This window comes from Oryctolagus cuniculus, chromosome 7 (genome assembly GCF_964237555.1).
Source record: "Oryctolagus cuniculus chromosome 7, mOryCun1.1, whole genome shotgun sequence".
Lineage (NCBI taxonomy): Eukaryota > Metazoa > Chordata > Mammalia > Lagomorpha > Leporidae > Oryctolagus > Oryctolagus cuniculus.
In genome coordinates, this window is record NC_091438.1 from 112,971,851 (window position 1) to 112,988,544 (window position 16,694).

The 16,694-nt window shown below is 42.0% G+C and overlaps 1 protein-coding gene across 1 annotated transcript in view; it reads left to right on the top strand.

The window, feature by feature from the left end:
• The window catches only part of C7H1orf87 (chromosome 7 C1orf87 homolog), an 83,445-nt gene extending 70,432 nt beyond the window's left edge, over positions 1-13,013 (top strand). Inside the window, exons 10-12 of the mRNA XM_051856420.2 lie at positions 2,343-2,407; positions 3,999-4,206; positions 12,596-13,013. Of these exons, the coding sequence (XP_051712380.2) occupies positions 2,343-2,407; positions 3,999-4,206; positions 12,596-12,756 (434 nt within the window). The 3' untranslated portion in view covers positions 12,757-13,013. The remainder of the gene's footprint in view (positions 1-2,342; positions 2,408-3,998; positions 4,207-12,595) is intronic.
• Positions 13,014-16,694: the final 3,681 nt, after the last annotated feature.

A 16,694-nucleotide genomic window follows, 5' to 3' on the forward strand; every position in this document is an offset into this window, starting at 1 on the left:
TGCTAAAATGCTCCCATGAGGCAGCAGATGATGTTTCAAGTACTTAGGTCCCTGCCACCTATGAGGGAGACCTGGATGGTGATCCTGGTTCCTGGCCTTGGCCTGGCCCAGCTCTGGCAGTAGTACCCGTTTGGGGAATGAACCAGCAAATGTAATATATTCTCTATCCTCTCTCTCTCTCCCTTTCAATGAAATAAATAAATAATCTTTAAAAATAGAAGAATCGGAAAAGGAATTAGAGAAATGGAAATATATGTTCAGTGACTTTTTTTTTTTCCAAATTCCAATAAGGGCACATGCTCACTTATTTATTCAACAATCATGCATTGAGTACCTTCTCTAGTGCTGGCTGCTAGGGCTTCAGAGAATGTTATGAAACTACATTGTCTTCTCCATCAAGAAACTGAAGGAGAAGAATCCTATTGATGTATAGGCACAATGCCACAGTCTAACAAAAGGTTTTTAAATCTGGTATGTGAATTTACTTATAAAGCTTCCTTACATAAATACCTCTATTACTTAGCATTTATTGAGCAATTTCTGTACTCTAGATACTTGCTTGACACTTTCTAGTTCATTTAATGATGATAATCTTCTATAGGTGTCATTATCCCCATTTTACAGAGAGGAAACTGAGGCACACAGAGGAGAGTAACTTACCCAAGATCATGCAGTTATTAAAGATAGGTGTCAGAATTCAAACCCATGCCATCTGGCCTCAGCCTATACAAATGCTCTCAAATCTCTGTGTTACACTAGCTCCCTCTAGATTTTGTCTAAATTTATTGATTGAATCATTCTAATAACCATAGAGAGACCAGCTCAGAAATTATATGTGTATATATATACACACACACACACACACACACGGAGAGAGAGATGGCATATTTGAATTGTGTCCAGAACACTGAAGCTGATGCTTCCAGAAATCCATGCAGTGAGGTCATGACAGAGGTTTGCCAAATAAATACAAAAGTACTTCAAAAAAATAATGAAAAATAAAATTAAAAGATATTTATTTTGGTGCCAAATTATCTAGAAATCTATACATACAAGGGATCTTCAAAAATTCATAGAAAAAATATAAAAACATATATGCATGGATTTCAAAAATGTGTTGCACCAAAATAAACTTTAAAAAAGATTAATTTATTTATTTGAAAGACAGAGTCAAAAAGAGAGGAATGGGGAGAGAGAGACTGTTCCATCCACTGGTTCACTCCCCCAAAAGGCCCCAACAGCCGGAGCTGGTCCAGGCTGCAGCCAGGAGCCCAAATCTTCGTCCTGGTTCCCCACATGCATGGCAGGGTCCCAGATTTTTCAGTCATCTTCTGCTGCCTTCTCAGGGAGCTGTCAGAAGTGGAGCAGCCGGGACTCAAACCAGCGCTCCAATAGGGGATGCTGGAGGGTGTTGCAGGCAGCAGTTTAGCTCACTGTGCCATAGTGCCGGCCCCCAAAATAAGCTGATTTTTAATCACATTTTTCACAAACTTTTTGCAGTGCACTCACAAATAAGTTATCAAATCAGATGGCAGGTGCTAAGTGGTAAATCAGTGATCCCCACAGTAAGCGTTAGAGCATTGCCACAGAAGGTCCATGTTTTTCCTGCATCTGGAAGAAACCTCCTCTATTCCTGAAGACAGCAGCCTCCAGCAAGTTAACACCTGCACAGTCAGTAGAAGCCCCTGGGTTAGGGATGCTGTGCAAATGTTCCCCACACCAGACCGCTGACCTTTGAAAGAAGCAGGAAGGAAGAAGAGAAAGATTCCGGCCTAGTGCTTCAGATGCACATCTGTGTGGAAAGAGAGGCACAAGTGCCCGCCAGGAAAAGGCAGGGCTGCAGGAAAAAGCCCTGCCCACTCCCTAAGCTCTGAGGCCCTATGTGATTCTGGGCCTCTCTAGGGAGGGGCTGTTGTCGCCTGGAGCTCTGGGCTCCAGGCATCCACACTCTCCTTTGTCTGGAGGACTCCTGTTCATCTTTCAGCTCCAGTCTGGGTCCCTTCCTCCAAAAAGGCAGCACTGGTCCCCCTCCACTTCATCTCCTGCTCCAAAATAAGCTTTACACCGTTCCTACTTCCCCATGTTTTTCTTTGGTAGTATTTAGAATACTGGTAGGATAATTTTTGAATAATTGCTGATATCTACCTCCCCAGTTGGACTTCCCCCGAGGCAGGAACCAGGCCCTTCCTATTCATCAGTGTGTCCCTACCCCCTAACACCATGTCAACCACACAACACAGCCTGTTTTCTTTGCCTGCTGTGTGTGTGTGTGTGTGTGTGTGTGTGTGTGTGAAGCAAAAAGACAGAACTAAACTCTTCCATTTGTTTTCTTTCTTGCTCAGGGAAGTATGAAAAAGAAGCCCCAGCCACTCCAGTGGAGGATGAAGTCCCTGGAACTGAACATGTGGTATGCACCTGGTGCAGAGAGCTTGGGAAAGGTCTTCCCACACTTGGCCTTCTCTTCACTGATGCTGCATGGGGCCCTACCCTGTGGGTTTTGATTTCCCCTCGACCCCTGATGTCAGACTGCCTTGGACTTCAAGGCTCCCCTCCAGCAGAGAGGGGAGACTGAACTACTGGAATGTGGGTTGTGTTCTAGCTGCCAGGAGATACTCCTTGCTACCGCTGGATAATGTGCTTGCCTCCTGCCCCGAGAAGCTGAAATCCTAGCCAGTGTATGGATGGCTTTCCACAGCTTGGGGCTGAACCCCAAATGCCATCAAAATCAAGGGTGTTTCTGAGCCCTATTTTGACATCTGAAGTCTAGCTTCCAGAAATTGTGTGACCTTTCCCCAGACATCAGATTTTAAAATGTAAGAGGCTCTCTGATTTAAAAATAAATTAAAAAATAGCAAAATCTGGCAAAGAGTTACAATGCATTTTAATATTCCCAGCATTCAGCCAGGAGGCATTGTACAGAGAATTGAAAAACAGCCTGAGTTTTTGTGTTGTTATTTTTTAAATGCCCGGATTAGAGCGTAATTCATCCTGAAATGACGAGAGGCCTCTTCATGCACTTCACACGTTGAAATAGTTTAGAAAATAGTATCCATTTTGGCAAGCTTCTTGCCACATAAGAAACAACAGCGAGTGCTTTTCTCCATGAGTGTTAAGTCTGTTGTGAATAAGATTATGAAAAATACACTTGCTCTTTTATTTTGTCTCTTATTTGAGGATTTTTATTGCATCCCAGCAACAATTTATTCTCTAGCTCCTATAGAAATAAATGGCATTTATTATTCCACAATTTAGTCCTAAACTATGCAAATAGAATATTTGCATAGTGATTCTCTCTGCAACCATGTGGATTGGCAGGAGGGGCAGTTGCTGGAAAAGCAGGGCTTGGAGATCCTACGGTTAGGTGTTCACTCTCTCCCCATGGTAGGAGGCAAGATGCCTTACATGGCACAACTGCAATTTGTTCATTTTATTCTCAAAACATCTCTACCATGTTCGAGGCTTGGGGTTAGGATACCAAGGTGCACTGGACATAACTTCTTCCAGTAGTCTTGGATTCACTATAATTTCTGTGTGATCTTAGAAAAGCACTTGCACTTTCTAAGATAATATCACTAATTGTTCTAATCACTCTTCATTGAAACCTCCTGGTTTTAGAAATGTTCCTACCATAGCGTTGTAAGCATTGCCGGAAGCCAATCCACTATAGATCCCACTAATGTAAAACAGTTGAACATCATAAAAAGTCTCAGCCAATTACAAAATCCTTTGCTTTGTGCAAGTCAGAAATGACAAGTGAATAAAAGTCATGATGTCACCCTTCTTCTTAACAACAAACACACTTAACATGTTTGTATCCAGCAAAACTTGGCAGATATGGTCCTGTGGCACTGAGGATTTGAAACTCATCCTCCTTGCTTTCCGAAGCCAGACCTTACAATAAATCTTCTTAGTTGCGAGGCCTCATCTTTGGCCAAGAGTCTGGAGAAGCTCTGGGTGGTGAATGCGTTGCCAGTGAGATGCTTGTGTTGTTTTGGTAGAAAACTCCAGAAGAGGAGTTGCAGCCAGAAAACCCTCCCGCTGAGATTCCAGCCCCTGAGGATCCTCTGAACTCTTGGAAGATCCAACCAACCTCTCAGCCTTCCACAAGCCCAGCTATGAAGAATGAGGCTGAGGAATGTGAGACGTGGATCGACAGGTTCAGGAAACTCGAAAACGCTCTCTACTTGTGTGATCTGAGCAACACAGGTGAAGAATGGATTTGAAAGCTGATATATTTTTCTTGTTTGTTTGTTTGAAGATTTATTTATTTATTTACTTGAAAGGCAGAGTTAAAGAGAGAGGGAGAGAGAGAGAGAGATATCTTCCATCTGCCAGTTCACTCCCCAAATGGGCACAACCGCTGGAGCTGGGCTGGCCTGAAGCCAGGAGCCAGGAACTTCATCTGGGTCTCCCACATGGATGCAAGGGGCCCAAGGACTTGGGCCATCATCCACTGCTTTCCCAGGCCATAGCAGAGAGCTGGAGCAGAAGAGGAGCAGCCAGCATGTAAAGCAGCGCCCGTATGGGATGCCGGTGCTGCAGGCAGTGGCTTTACCTTCTACGTCACATCGCCGGCCCTGATGTATCTTTCTTTCTATTCAGGTGCTAGAATAAAAGTGAACACTTCCTTTTCTTTCATTTCCTGAATGGGTAATATAATTTCTATGTAAACCACATGCCTGACACTTTGCTAAATACAATTGGAAATACAAAGATGGATCAGACAAGAGACCCTGCTAGGTTGCTTGCAGTCGATTTTCAGTCCTTCCTACTCTCTATTACCAAGGTCTAGCCCACAATTCAGTCCTGATTAAAATACTCAAGACATCCCCCCTCCCCAACCCATGTACAGCATGAACTCCAAACTCCTTAACAAGGCAAAATCTGGTGTCTGTCCAGTCTCTTGCTCCTGTTATTCTCTCAACTAATCCTGCCCAGTCATAATGAATCACATGCCTTGCTCCCTCGGTGTCTGCCTTTCCAAATCTAAGCCTTCCATCTGAGCTATCTCCTTCTCCTCTATCTACCCACCCCCGCCAATTCCCCATTCTGTCCACCTGGGTAATTGATACCTAAATATCTTACATTTGAATCCAAGCACTACTCCTCTGAGATTCCCCAGATATACCTAAGCCAACCTACATCTGGCTTCTTAGATTCTTCAGCATTCATGACTATATCCAAGATACATGAGTATATATACATAAACCACTTGGGAATTTGTTACCACCTCACCAGTAGACCACAGTCTTATCTTATCTCTGGTACCTTGCACAATTAAACATTTTCAAGAAAGGAGCAAATAAATGAATGAATGAATGTTTAATAAATAACTGACCACAAAATGTAAGATGATAAATGCCATTAGAATGTACTATGTGTGCATTCAGTGAAAGGAGGATCCCTTTTTTGTGGGGTTATTAGGGAAGGCTAAGTTCATGTTAAGTTGATCATTGAAGGTAAAGTGCAGGTTAGACACAAAGGAATGAAATAGCCTTTCTAGCAAGTGTTTAAGGTTGGCTAAGTGAAATACTGTGTGAGGCTCAATGCAAGAAGTTCAGTCAGATTAGAACATTGGCTTTATTAAGAAAAATATTAAGTAGGGCCGGTGCTGTGGTGCAGCAGGTTAATGCCCTGCCTGAAGCGCCGGCATCCCATATGGGCATGGGTTCGAGACCCGGCTGCTACACTTCCAATCCAGATCTCTGCTACTGCCTGGGAAAGCAGTAGAAGATGGCCCAAGTCCTTGGGCACCTGCACCTGTGTGGAAGACCTGGAAGAAGCTCCTGGCTCCTGGCTTCGGATCAGTGCAGCTCTGGCCATTGTGGCCAATTGGGGAGTGAACCATCGGATGGAAGACCTCTCTCTCTCTCTGTGTGTGTGTGTGTGTGTGTGTGTAACTCTGAATTTCAGATAAATAAATAAATCTTTAAAAATATTAAGTGATAAAGGCAAATATTAATAAAGCTGTATACTGAAGGGCTTAAAATATAATACTATGGAATTATTTAATTCAAGGATAATGAGTAGCACAGAGACTTTCTAAGCAGAGGGGGAGCAGAAGAAATTGTGTTTTAAGGAAGATCTTTGATGACTGTGTGCAGAAAGTGAAATTAAGAACAAAGGAGGCTAATGCAATGTTCAGCTGAGAAAATGAAGTTCAAAACTGGGCCAAAGTCCTAGCAAGTGAAAAGAAGGGGCAGACACAAAAACACCTGGACTAGAACTGTCATACTTAGTTATTTAATGTGGTTCATGAAGAGTTAATGAACAGAGTACTTCCTAAAAATAATCACGTAAAATTGCAATGGCTTTTTCATTGTCTTTGTGTTTTTTTTGTTTTTATTTTAAAGCAACTTAATTCCAAATTACATGAAATATAACTACCATATAATACCCACAGGATTCTTAATACTTATACCAAAAAGAGGATACAAACCCCTAGATCTTTAAGTTAAAGATCGATTTGACTGAATTAGAAAACCATTTATTAAAAATATAAGCCCACAGGCCGGCGCCATGGTTCACTTGGTTAATCCTCCGCCTGCGGTGCTGGCATCCTATATGGATGCCGGGCTCTAGTCCCTGTTGCTCCTTTTCCAGTCCAGCTCTCTGCTGTGGCCCAGGAATGCAGTGGAGGATGGCCCAAGTGCTTGGGCCCCTGCACCGGCATGGGAGACCAGGAAGAAGCACCTGGCTCCTGGCTTCGGATCGGTGTAGCTCCGGCCATAGCGGCCATTTGGGGGGTGAACCAACAGAAGGAAGACTTTTCTCTCTGTCTCTCTCTCTCTCTAACTCTATCTGTCAAATAAATTATATATATATATATATATATGTATGTATATGCCCAACCCCATATTAAGGGCTGGACCAGGAGGAAAACCAGAAAAGCTTACTTTTAGGTAAAGAGTTTACTTTAGGTAAGACCCAGAGACTGGAAATACTTCAATGCCCATAAAAAGAAAAAATAAATAAATAAAAGGCAGTTTATAGTAAGGTGTTAAAATTTCAGGAACAAATGAGAGTTAAAGAATCAAAGGAAAGAGGAGAGATAAAAGGAAGCTAACCAGGTAATGTAGGCTGAACTACTCAGAGAAGACTTCATAGAGAGAGATGGAGCTGAGACGTGAAGGGAGGGAGCCTTTGTATAGGTGTGCAGGTCATTCCAAGGCTGATAGCATCTCCTGCAAGAGGTGGGCAGGGGGAATGGGTAAGAAGGAGATGAGAGTGAGGAAGACAGCACTGGAGGTTCTTGTAGAATTGTGTAGTAAAGCTGACACACTTGCATGAGTCCTAGGGGCTATGATGAAGCTTCCTGCACTACCTAATATCCACTAAATGTTCAACCAACCATAATGAAAGGTGAGATGGTTTACTGAACAATGATATGGAGAAAAGGAGACTAATAAGTTATTGAAATAACTCTGGGTCTGGGCATTGGTATTAGTCAGATTTTTTTTAAGATTTAATTTCATTTATTTAAAAAGCAGAGTTACAAAGAAAAAGAGAAACACAGAGAGAGAGAGAGATTTTCTATCTGCTGCTTCATGCCCAAATGGCCCCAGTGGCTATAACTTGGCCAGGCTAAAACCAAGAACCTAGAACTCCATCTGGGTTTCCCACATGGTTGGCAGAGACCCATACACTTGGGCTATCTTCTGTGCTTTCCTGGCAGGATGCTGGATTAGAAGTAGGACTCCAGGCCGGTGCCTTGGCTCAATAGGCTAATCCTCTGCCTGCGGTGCCGGCACCTGGGATTCTAGTCCCACTCAGGGCGCCGGATTCTGTCCCAGTTGCCCCTCTTCCAATCCAGCTCTCTGCTGTGGCCCGGGAGTGCAGTGGAGGATGGCCCAAGTGCTTGGGCCCTGCACCCGCATGGGAGACCAGGAGAAGCACCTGGCTCCTGGTTTCAGATCAGGGTGGTGCACCGGCCGCAGTGGCCATTGGAGGGTGAACCAACGGTAAAGGAAGACCTTTCTCCATGTCTCTCTCTCTCACTGTCTACTTTGCCTGTAAAAAAAAAAAAAAGAAGAAGAAGAAGAAGAAGTAGGACTCAAACTGGAGCTCATATGAGATGCTGGCATCACAGGCAGCATTTAAACCCACTGCACCACAATGCCAGCCCCTGTGTATGTCAGATTTTATCACTCTAACAAATACCTGAGAGAAGCTACTTGTGAAGGAAGAAGGCTTATTTTGGCTCATAGTTTTGGAGATGCACAGTCCGAGATCATGTGGCAATGGTGATAGAACAAATACAAAGTAGAGATCACACAGCAAACCAGGAAGCAGAGGAAAAAACTAGGACCAACTCAGCTTATACAGCCAACTTTCTCATGACACCTATCTTACAAGGGCATGTCCCCTAAAGATCTAGACCCTTCTCTCAGACACCATATTTGGATCAAGCCACCACCCTTAATCCATCGACCATTAACACTAATCCATTATCCATTAACATAGGACTTTGGGGACCAAGCCTTTAATGTATGGCCCTTGGGGACACCCAAACAAATATCCAAACCATTAACAATGTACGTACCAGGACTATAGGAGTGACAATAGGGTTAAAAACTAGACAAACAAATAAAAAAAATCTTTAAAAACAAAAATCCAAGGAGATAGAGAAGACATTTCTAAAGAAACAAATGTTGAGTCGTGATGATGGATGATGGATCATAAATTTAGCTGCTAAGAGTCTCCCCAAAGACCTGGACCTTTCTCATAGGAGCTGAACTGTTCTGAGGAAAAATGGAGTTTTGTTGACTTTGGAGGCAGATTCTGACAGACTTGAAATGCTTTTCTCATGGTCTCTTCACTATTTATGCCTGTTTTCTCCGTTTCTATGAAATTCATTAGTTCCTCGGTGGCCAAAGAATGTGTCAGCCAGATCTGGGAACATCTACAAATGTCTGTAATGAGGAAAGAGATTAACTGAGGTCATTTTGTTGGTTTATTAACCACAGTATTTAGCAGACCACCAAGGTCCCACTCTAGATGCAGAGCAGATGATACCTACTTTGCTCACAGATGAATCACTGTTCTTTATTATGTGCAAGGAAATATGTGGGCCAGGGTGTTCTTCATCCAGGATGAAGGCAGTCCATCCATCATCACATCAGTGTTTCTGGGAACCTCCCATGCTTATTCTCTAATGAGGGTTGTCAAGAAAATATCCTTAAGGAGAAAGAATAAGGAATGACTATGAATAACAGGTTATGTTTTCTAAAGAAAGAAGTGTGGTTGGGATAAATGTCTGCGCAAATGGTACATTTGGAATTTTCCCAGTGAACTAACTGCTAGATAGAAAGTATTTTAGAGTTCAAGGAGGCAGAGTGACTTAAAGGACGTTCTCTTCCTGGGTCTGGACATTACATACCCTGCATCACTAAATTCCTACATCAACCACATGCTGAAGGAATTCGTGTTCTTATTTAAGGAGGAAAAAGTCAGTGTCAAAGGGATACAATAATAGCCAGTAGGAAGTTAAGCCATAATTCAAACCCAGCTCTACTTGTCTTCCTACTACATCCTGCCCTGTAACATAGTAGAAAGAACATGAGATCTTGCTTCGTTTCTTTTCTTTTCTTTTCCTTTTCCTTTTGTTTGTTAGTTTGGTTGGTTGGTTGGTTGGTTCTTACCAAAAGATTTAGAATCGAGTCCAGGTGTTACCAGTGGCTGAACCTTGAAAGCCAGTGACATACATTCTCTCAACCTGTTTCCTCATCTATACAATGAGACTCATAATAAAACATACCTCCCATATTTGAGAAAAGATCAAATAAGATAGGATATTCAAAAGTTGTTTGAAATTGTAAAAGTGAAATGGATATTAAAGAGGTTCTTACTACTACTTCTTTCATTTTGGTTCCAGCTTGGAAAGAATAGCCTTTCCAACACTAACATAGATTGTGAGGGTTATTATATGTGCCTCTTAGGGCATTCCTAATGACAGAGTAAAAATGACAGCTATTAAATGTAAGTCTAAACTTTTATTTGACAGTAGAAATCCTTTACCAATGTAAATCTTTTTTTTTTTTTTTTTTTTGGACAGGCAGAGTGGACAGTGAGAGAGAGAGACAGAAAGAAAGGTCTTCCTTTTGCCATTGGTTTACCCTCCAATGGCTGCTGCGGCCGGTGCGCTGCAGCCGGCGCACCGCACTGATCCGATGGCAGGAGCCAGGTACTTATTCTGGTCTCCCATGGGGTGCAGGGCCCAAGCACTTGGGCCATCCTCCACTGCATTCCCTGGCCATAGCAGAGAGCTGGCCTGGAAGAGGGGCAACCAGGACAGAATCCGGAGCCCGACCGGGACTAGAACCTGGTGTGCCAGCACCACAAGGCAGAGGATTAGCCTAGAGAGCGGCGCCGGCCCCAATGTAAATCTTAGAAGATAGAAAACACCACCATGATTTTTAGATGTAGTTTATAAACATTACTTTTATTCTTAATTAAAATATTAACTAAATGTTACATATTTTGATAATAAAGACTATGTATTTTAAATCATCTTGATATAATTTTTATAATTATAGTAACACTAGCATTAGTGAGTGCTTGCTAGCACTGGATACCAGGCCAAGCACTTATTTTTTTATTTTCATACAATTTAATTAACCTTATTTTACAATTAAGGAAACTGATGCTAAAAACTCAAGTAACTTCCCTATGATCTTACATTCAGAAACTCACTGCAAAGTTTGTGACTTATATTTCTAGAAGCAAAGCATAGGGAAATGTCCAGAGAGAATAAACCTGGTCAGGGCCAAGAGCAGCCAACCAATCCAGAGAACTTCAAAGATGTAATTGACCAACTCAAAGATGGAAGTTTATATAGAATAAAGTACCAACATTTTAAAATAGTAGATAGGCAATAAAGACACAATAAATGAACTGGAATGGAAAAGCTAACAAATCAGAATGGAATGGAGTAGAATGGAGTAGACCCCATCAGCCTGGAAAGAGTAGTTCAGAGGGGAGCATCTTGATCCTGTAAACATGAACAGTTCTTTCTAGCTTAAACTGAGATGACAGGTGTTCACCCTTGCCCAGCACCAGTGGCCTAGTGATGAAATTCTACAGTTTGGATAGGGCATTGCTTCTGGGTTCTTTAAGAATTTCACAATCACTCAAAGTTTCCACAGGTAAAGGAGATTAGAAAAGATTCAACCTGAAAGCATTGACTCTTCCATCTGTATAAAAGACATTTTAAGCTTTTAGGCTTTTCATTGAACCTGTATTATGACTCTTCATACTTCAAGATACATCTCTAGGAACCAGTATGACTCCTATTTGAAGCAATCTCTTCCGCAGCATTCCGTAATGTACTATAGTGGTTAAAAATAGACGATCTTGGACAAGTGACTTAGCACCTTTAGGCCTCAGTTCCTTCCTCTGTGCAATGGGCTAATTGTCTGGATTACATACGTTAGTATTGGTAAAATTACTTGGAGAAGGGCCTTGGATACACTAAACTTTATATGTAAGTATCAGAAGTTATTGTTTTATTGTCGCATTCTAGTTGATTTTCTGCACAATTTATACTCTCAGTGGGTCAAGAAGCTTCTGGAGGTAACAGATCACTTCCCAAAGTCCTTTATATGTCCAAGCAGAGTATCTGACATATATAAGTTCACTAGCAGGGACTTAAGAATGTGCTATTGATCTTTAGTGATGCCATGATCTACACTTAAATTCCTCTCAGCAACTATCAGAATTCACCTAACACCAATGGAGACAACATTCTGGCATTAGCCCTGGGATATACAGAACACAGGTACCAGAACACATCTTATGATACAACACCAGCTCTAGTACACATGTTCAGTCAATAGAAGTTACATGATTCACAGCGATCATACAGTGAACTGGAGAGAGGCACAGAAAATATATTTCCAGAAATGCTTTGTCAAATATTCATTTATTTATTTGAGAGACAGAGAGCTTCCATCTGCCAGGTAATTCCTCAAATGCCCAAAACAGCTAGGACAGGAGCCATAGTAATCCAGATGTCCCATGTGAGTGGCAGAGACCAAATTACTTGAGCCATCACTGCTACTTCTCAAGGGCTGCATTAGCAGGAATCTGGAATCAGGTGTTGGAGCTGGGAATCAAACCCAGGAACTCTAAAGTGAGATAGGAGCATCTTAGCAACCTGTGTGTTAACCACTAAACCAAACACCCATCCCCCCAGAAGTGCATTTTAAAATGAACTGCTTAAACCTTGCATGTTTAGGGACATTTTGGATACTTCAACTGATAGAAAGAAATCAGAATAATGTGGAAATTACTTTTAGTATGCATCCCGCTTGTTGCCAAACTCAGTTTTAAAAGTTGTGTGGTTAAAAACAACAAGCTTAGATTGCTTTAGAATTTATCCATTTTCTTGTCTCTCCTCCAAAATCGCACTCAAATTCCTCCTGAAATCTATGATGCATATACAAGACATTAAAATTTTTAAATGCAACTCAATTCTTTAAAAACTTAAAATTTCAAAATATTAGTACTAAATATCCATCCAGAAGTCATTCAAACTAATATGCAAATGTCTTTGTCTTTCCCTTTCTCTTTAAAAATGTATCCAAACCAATCACAGGAGTCCTGGAGAAGGACCGAGCCAAACGCCTCATTCACAACTACAATCTCATTTACAACCTGTCCCTGAGCCCTCGGAAAATCGACCAGGCCTTGCAGAGGTTCCGTTCTGGAGAAAATATGCTATTGGAGCCAGCTTTGCAGTACTTGAAGGAGTTATGATAACAAACCCATATTGTGAGAACAGATGTTTCCCTTATCTAACTTGGAAATGTGTTTCTCTTCAGCTGAGAGTAGTGGTGGAGGCGCTGTCAAAGCTGAGGTGATGCAACCGTTGTAGATGCTTTCATTTGGACTTGGATCTTCGCACAAAGTGATCAGAGAAAACTGGGTTTTCTCTGCTGATGTCGCAAGAATCTGATTACTTAAAATCCTTTTTATTCTAATAAAGCTTATGACTAATTTTTCATGTTTTTTTCCTACCCTGCTAATCAGATTATTTTTGGAAAAAAAAATCCACAGAACAAAAACAAAACAAAACAAAAAACTAGAAATTTTCAATTGCCATAAGTACCTGCAAAGAGTAGACCTTAATACATGATTCTTCAGTTAATAGGTCAGACCTTCCCTTAGTACCATACTAGGAAGGATTTCCATATTATAATAAAATAAACATACTAACAATATGTATCTTAGCAAAGCTGACCTAAAAGGTAGCTAAAATGACCCAAGAGTTCTAAAAAGATAGAGCAGTTGGCCAGCGCTGCGGCTCACTAGGCTAATCCTCCACCTTGCGGCGCCGGATTCTGTCCCGGTTGCCCCTCTTCCAGGCCAGCTCTCTGCTGTGGCCAGGGAGTGCAGTGGAGGATGGCCCAAGTGCTTGGGCCCTGCACCCGCATGGGAGACCAGGATAAGCACCTGGCTCCTGCCATCGGATCAGCACGGTGCGCCGGCCACAACGCGCCAGCCGCGGTGGCCATTGGAGGGTGAACCAACTGCAAAAAGGAAGACCTTTCTCTCTGTCTCTCTCTCTCACTGTCCACTCTGCCTGTCAAAAAAAAAAAAAAAAAAAAAAAAAGATATAGCAGTCATCAAAGACTGACTAGTCTGCCTCAAAAGACACTTTTCTGGGCAACTCAAGAACTACAAAAATAAAAGCAATTCAGAGTAGAGACGCCCTTGGATGACATTTATTTCAATGGATCATTAAATGCAATGGCATTTGGACAGCTCCTCACAAGTAGGTAGGGATATACCTTTTCTCATGCCTCTCCCTTTAGCTGCCGAGCATCAGGCAGTCCTCAAAAACACTTTGAGGGGCTGGTGTTGTGGCACAGTAAGGTAAGATGCTTCCTTCATTTTCTGCATACCATATCTGAGTTCTGGATGTTCTGCTTTCAATTCACCTCCTTGCTAATGTGCCTGCAAAAGCGACAAAGTCCCAGGAACTTGGCCTCTGCCACCCACACGGAGACCAGGATAGAGTTCCTGGCTCCTGGCTTTAAGCCTGGTCTAGCCCCAGTTGTTGTGGCCATTTGGGAAGTTAACCAGCTTGCTTGCTCACTCGCTCATATACTCTGCCAAATAAATAAATAAATAAAACTTTTTTTAAACCACTTTGAACAATGGTCTCTATGAAATGACACCAAGAAGTGAGATCATTACTATAGCAAAAACAAATTTCGAGATATATCACTCTCATAGAACGATGTGAAAACATCTTTCACAGAGGTTGCAATGATTTTCTTTCAATTGATCTCTTGTCTGAAAAATCCCCACTTCTTTTACTCCAAGGTGTGTGTGTGTGCACAGACGTGTGTTGTGTGTATATGTGTGTGTATTCAGCAAAACATTATTCTTCCTCTTGTGAAAATGTTAAGGCATAATTTTCACAATAGGTATAGTGACAGCTACAATGGAGTGTTACAGTGGGGAAAGAGATTGGACTCAATGCTGATTACAAAAAGGAAAAGATAATTTGTAGCTAAGGGACAGCAGCATGGTAGAGAAGCCCTGGATGGAAAGTTAAAGGAAGAAGCATCAGGCAAGGGGGCATTCTGTCTAACTTAACAGGATTCTTTCTGAAGGCAAAGCAGACATCACCAGGGTGGGGGAGTGTCAGGAAAAAAGAGTGCTTGATTAAATATCAAAGGCTATCAGATCTTGAGGGTAGGAGATTCTGACTAGACTGACTTGGCAGAATCCTAGCTCAAAGAGGCTAATAAGAATGTTCCCAAGAATGTCGTGTGGTTGAAAGAAGCCTCTGAGGAGTCTCATGCAATAAGGAGATAATCTGTCAGTGTGTGCATACGTGTGCATGTGTGTTTATTGGAAGACTTGCATATTACTGAAGCAAATCATCATTAGTTTTTTCTCCGGGTAGACATTAGAAGAGCGAATATTCAATTTAAGTCACAGGGGAAAGCTTAAATACAGGACACAAGGTGAACATGATAGAGGTTAAATGAAGCCTGGCTTTGAGGCAAACCATTGGATACAAAGAGGAAAATGCTATGAAGTCATCACACTTCAGAAAATCATTGCAACCTCTGTGATAGAACTTCATGCTTGCCTCTGGAAAGTTTCTCACTTATCTCTGTCTTTTTGTTCTCATGCCAGTGGCATTGTGTATGTTCCCTGTGGTTGTGTCATTGACACGGAGGAAACCTGGTGTCTGATTTGACCAGCTTCCTCAGGCAGAACTCCCCCGCTGTTTGATATGTACAATGGGCCTGGAGAGGCTTAGTACCATCTGGGTCTCCCCACTATCCAAAGCTTCAGCCTTTAAGATAGAGAGAGGAACAGCCACTTAGTGCAGCTGTTAAGACTCTGTTTGGGACACTGGAATCCTGAATCAGAGTGCTTGAATTCAAGTTTTGGCTCCACTCTCCATTCCGGCTTCTTCCTACTAATGTGCATCATGGGAGGTAGCAGGTGGTGGCTCACGTATTTGAGTCCCTGCTACCAACATCGGAGACATGGGTTGAGGTCTAGGCTTCAGGCGTCAGCCTGGTCTAGCACTGGCTGTTGCAGACCGGGGAGTGAATCAGCAGATGAAAGATTCTTCTCTATCTGTTTCTATCTTTCTACCTTTTAAACAAAATTAAAATATTTTAAATTATAAAAGAAAGAAGAGGAAAACCCAGAAGAATGACAGAGGTTTTCACCAACAGCATTGACCTTCTCCCAGCTAAGTGGGAGCACTCCTGAATAATTCACTACCTACCCAAGAGCATCATTCTTATTTTTAATATTTTTTATTTTTAACTGACCCATAAAAATTGTACTTATTTACGGTGTACTCTGTGATGTTTGGATACATGTATGTGTTGTCTAATGTCCATTCAGGCTAAACCTATCTATGTCTTCATACAGTTAACATTTCTTTATGGTAAAAACTTTCAAAATTCTTCTAATTTTTGAGAGAAATATACAGTACATTAGCATTATGTATAGTTATCATATTGTATAATAAAACACCAGGACTTGTTTTTCACTGGGTACTAAATTATAGATTGAAAGGAGTAAGACATTTTCACATTAAATAGTGTATGCAAATTACCCAGCACTGTAAGTGGCACAAAGACACATTCCATAAAAGGAAATAACATTATTTTATTGTGAATATAGTTATTTCACTTTGCTCCAGTCAATGGGTCAAATCATTAAGTGCCTTTGCCAGGTACAAACAGCTTTCAAGCCTTCCAGAATGGCTTTTGTGGTCCTGGCTGGCAAAGACAAATGTCTTCCATATTTTTTCTTCCTCATATTCCTGCCTGCACTTGTTCCTTATAGTAAACCAACTAGGTTGGCATTTCTATGTCCATTATACTAATGGGAAACTGAGGTTTGGGGTATGTACTTGCCTAAAGCCTGGCAGCCAGTAATAGACAAAGCCAGAGCTAGAACCTAGTCATACCCCAGCCTCTCAGTGCCACACTTGTACCAGTTTGAGCAAATCACCTGGGTGGGGGCCATCTCTCCAGCAAGTGTGGAGGTAACACCAAGCGAGGCCAAACTCGCTCACCTTGGTGTGCAACACAGAGCCCAGATTCACCACCAAGCGGGCAGCTGGAAAGCGACTGCTGAAGGAGCCCCTGCGTGAGCATTATGAAAGCCCAGCCGCTGCGTGCGCTCCGCGAGCTCTCCCGGATTCCTTG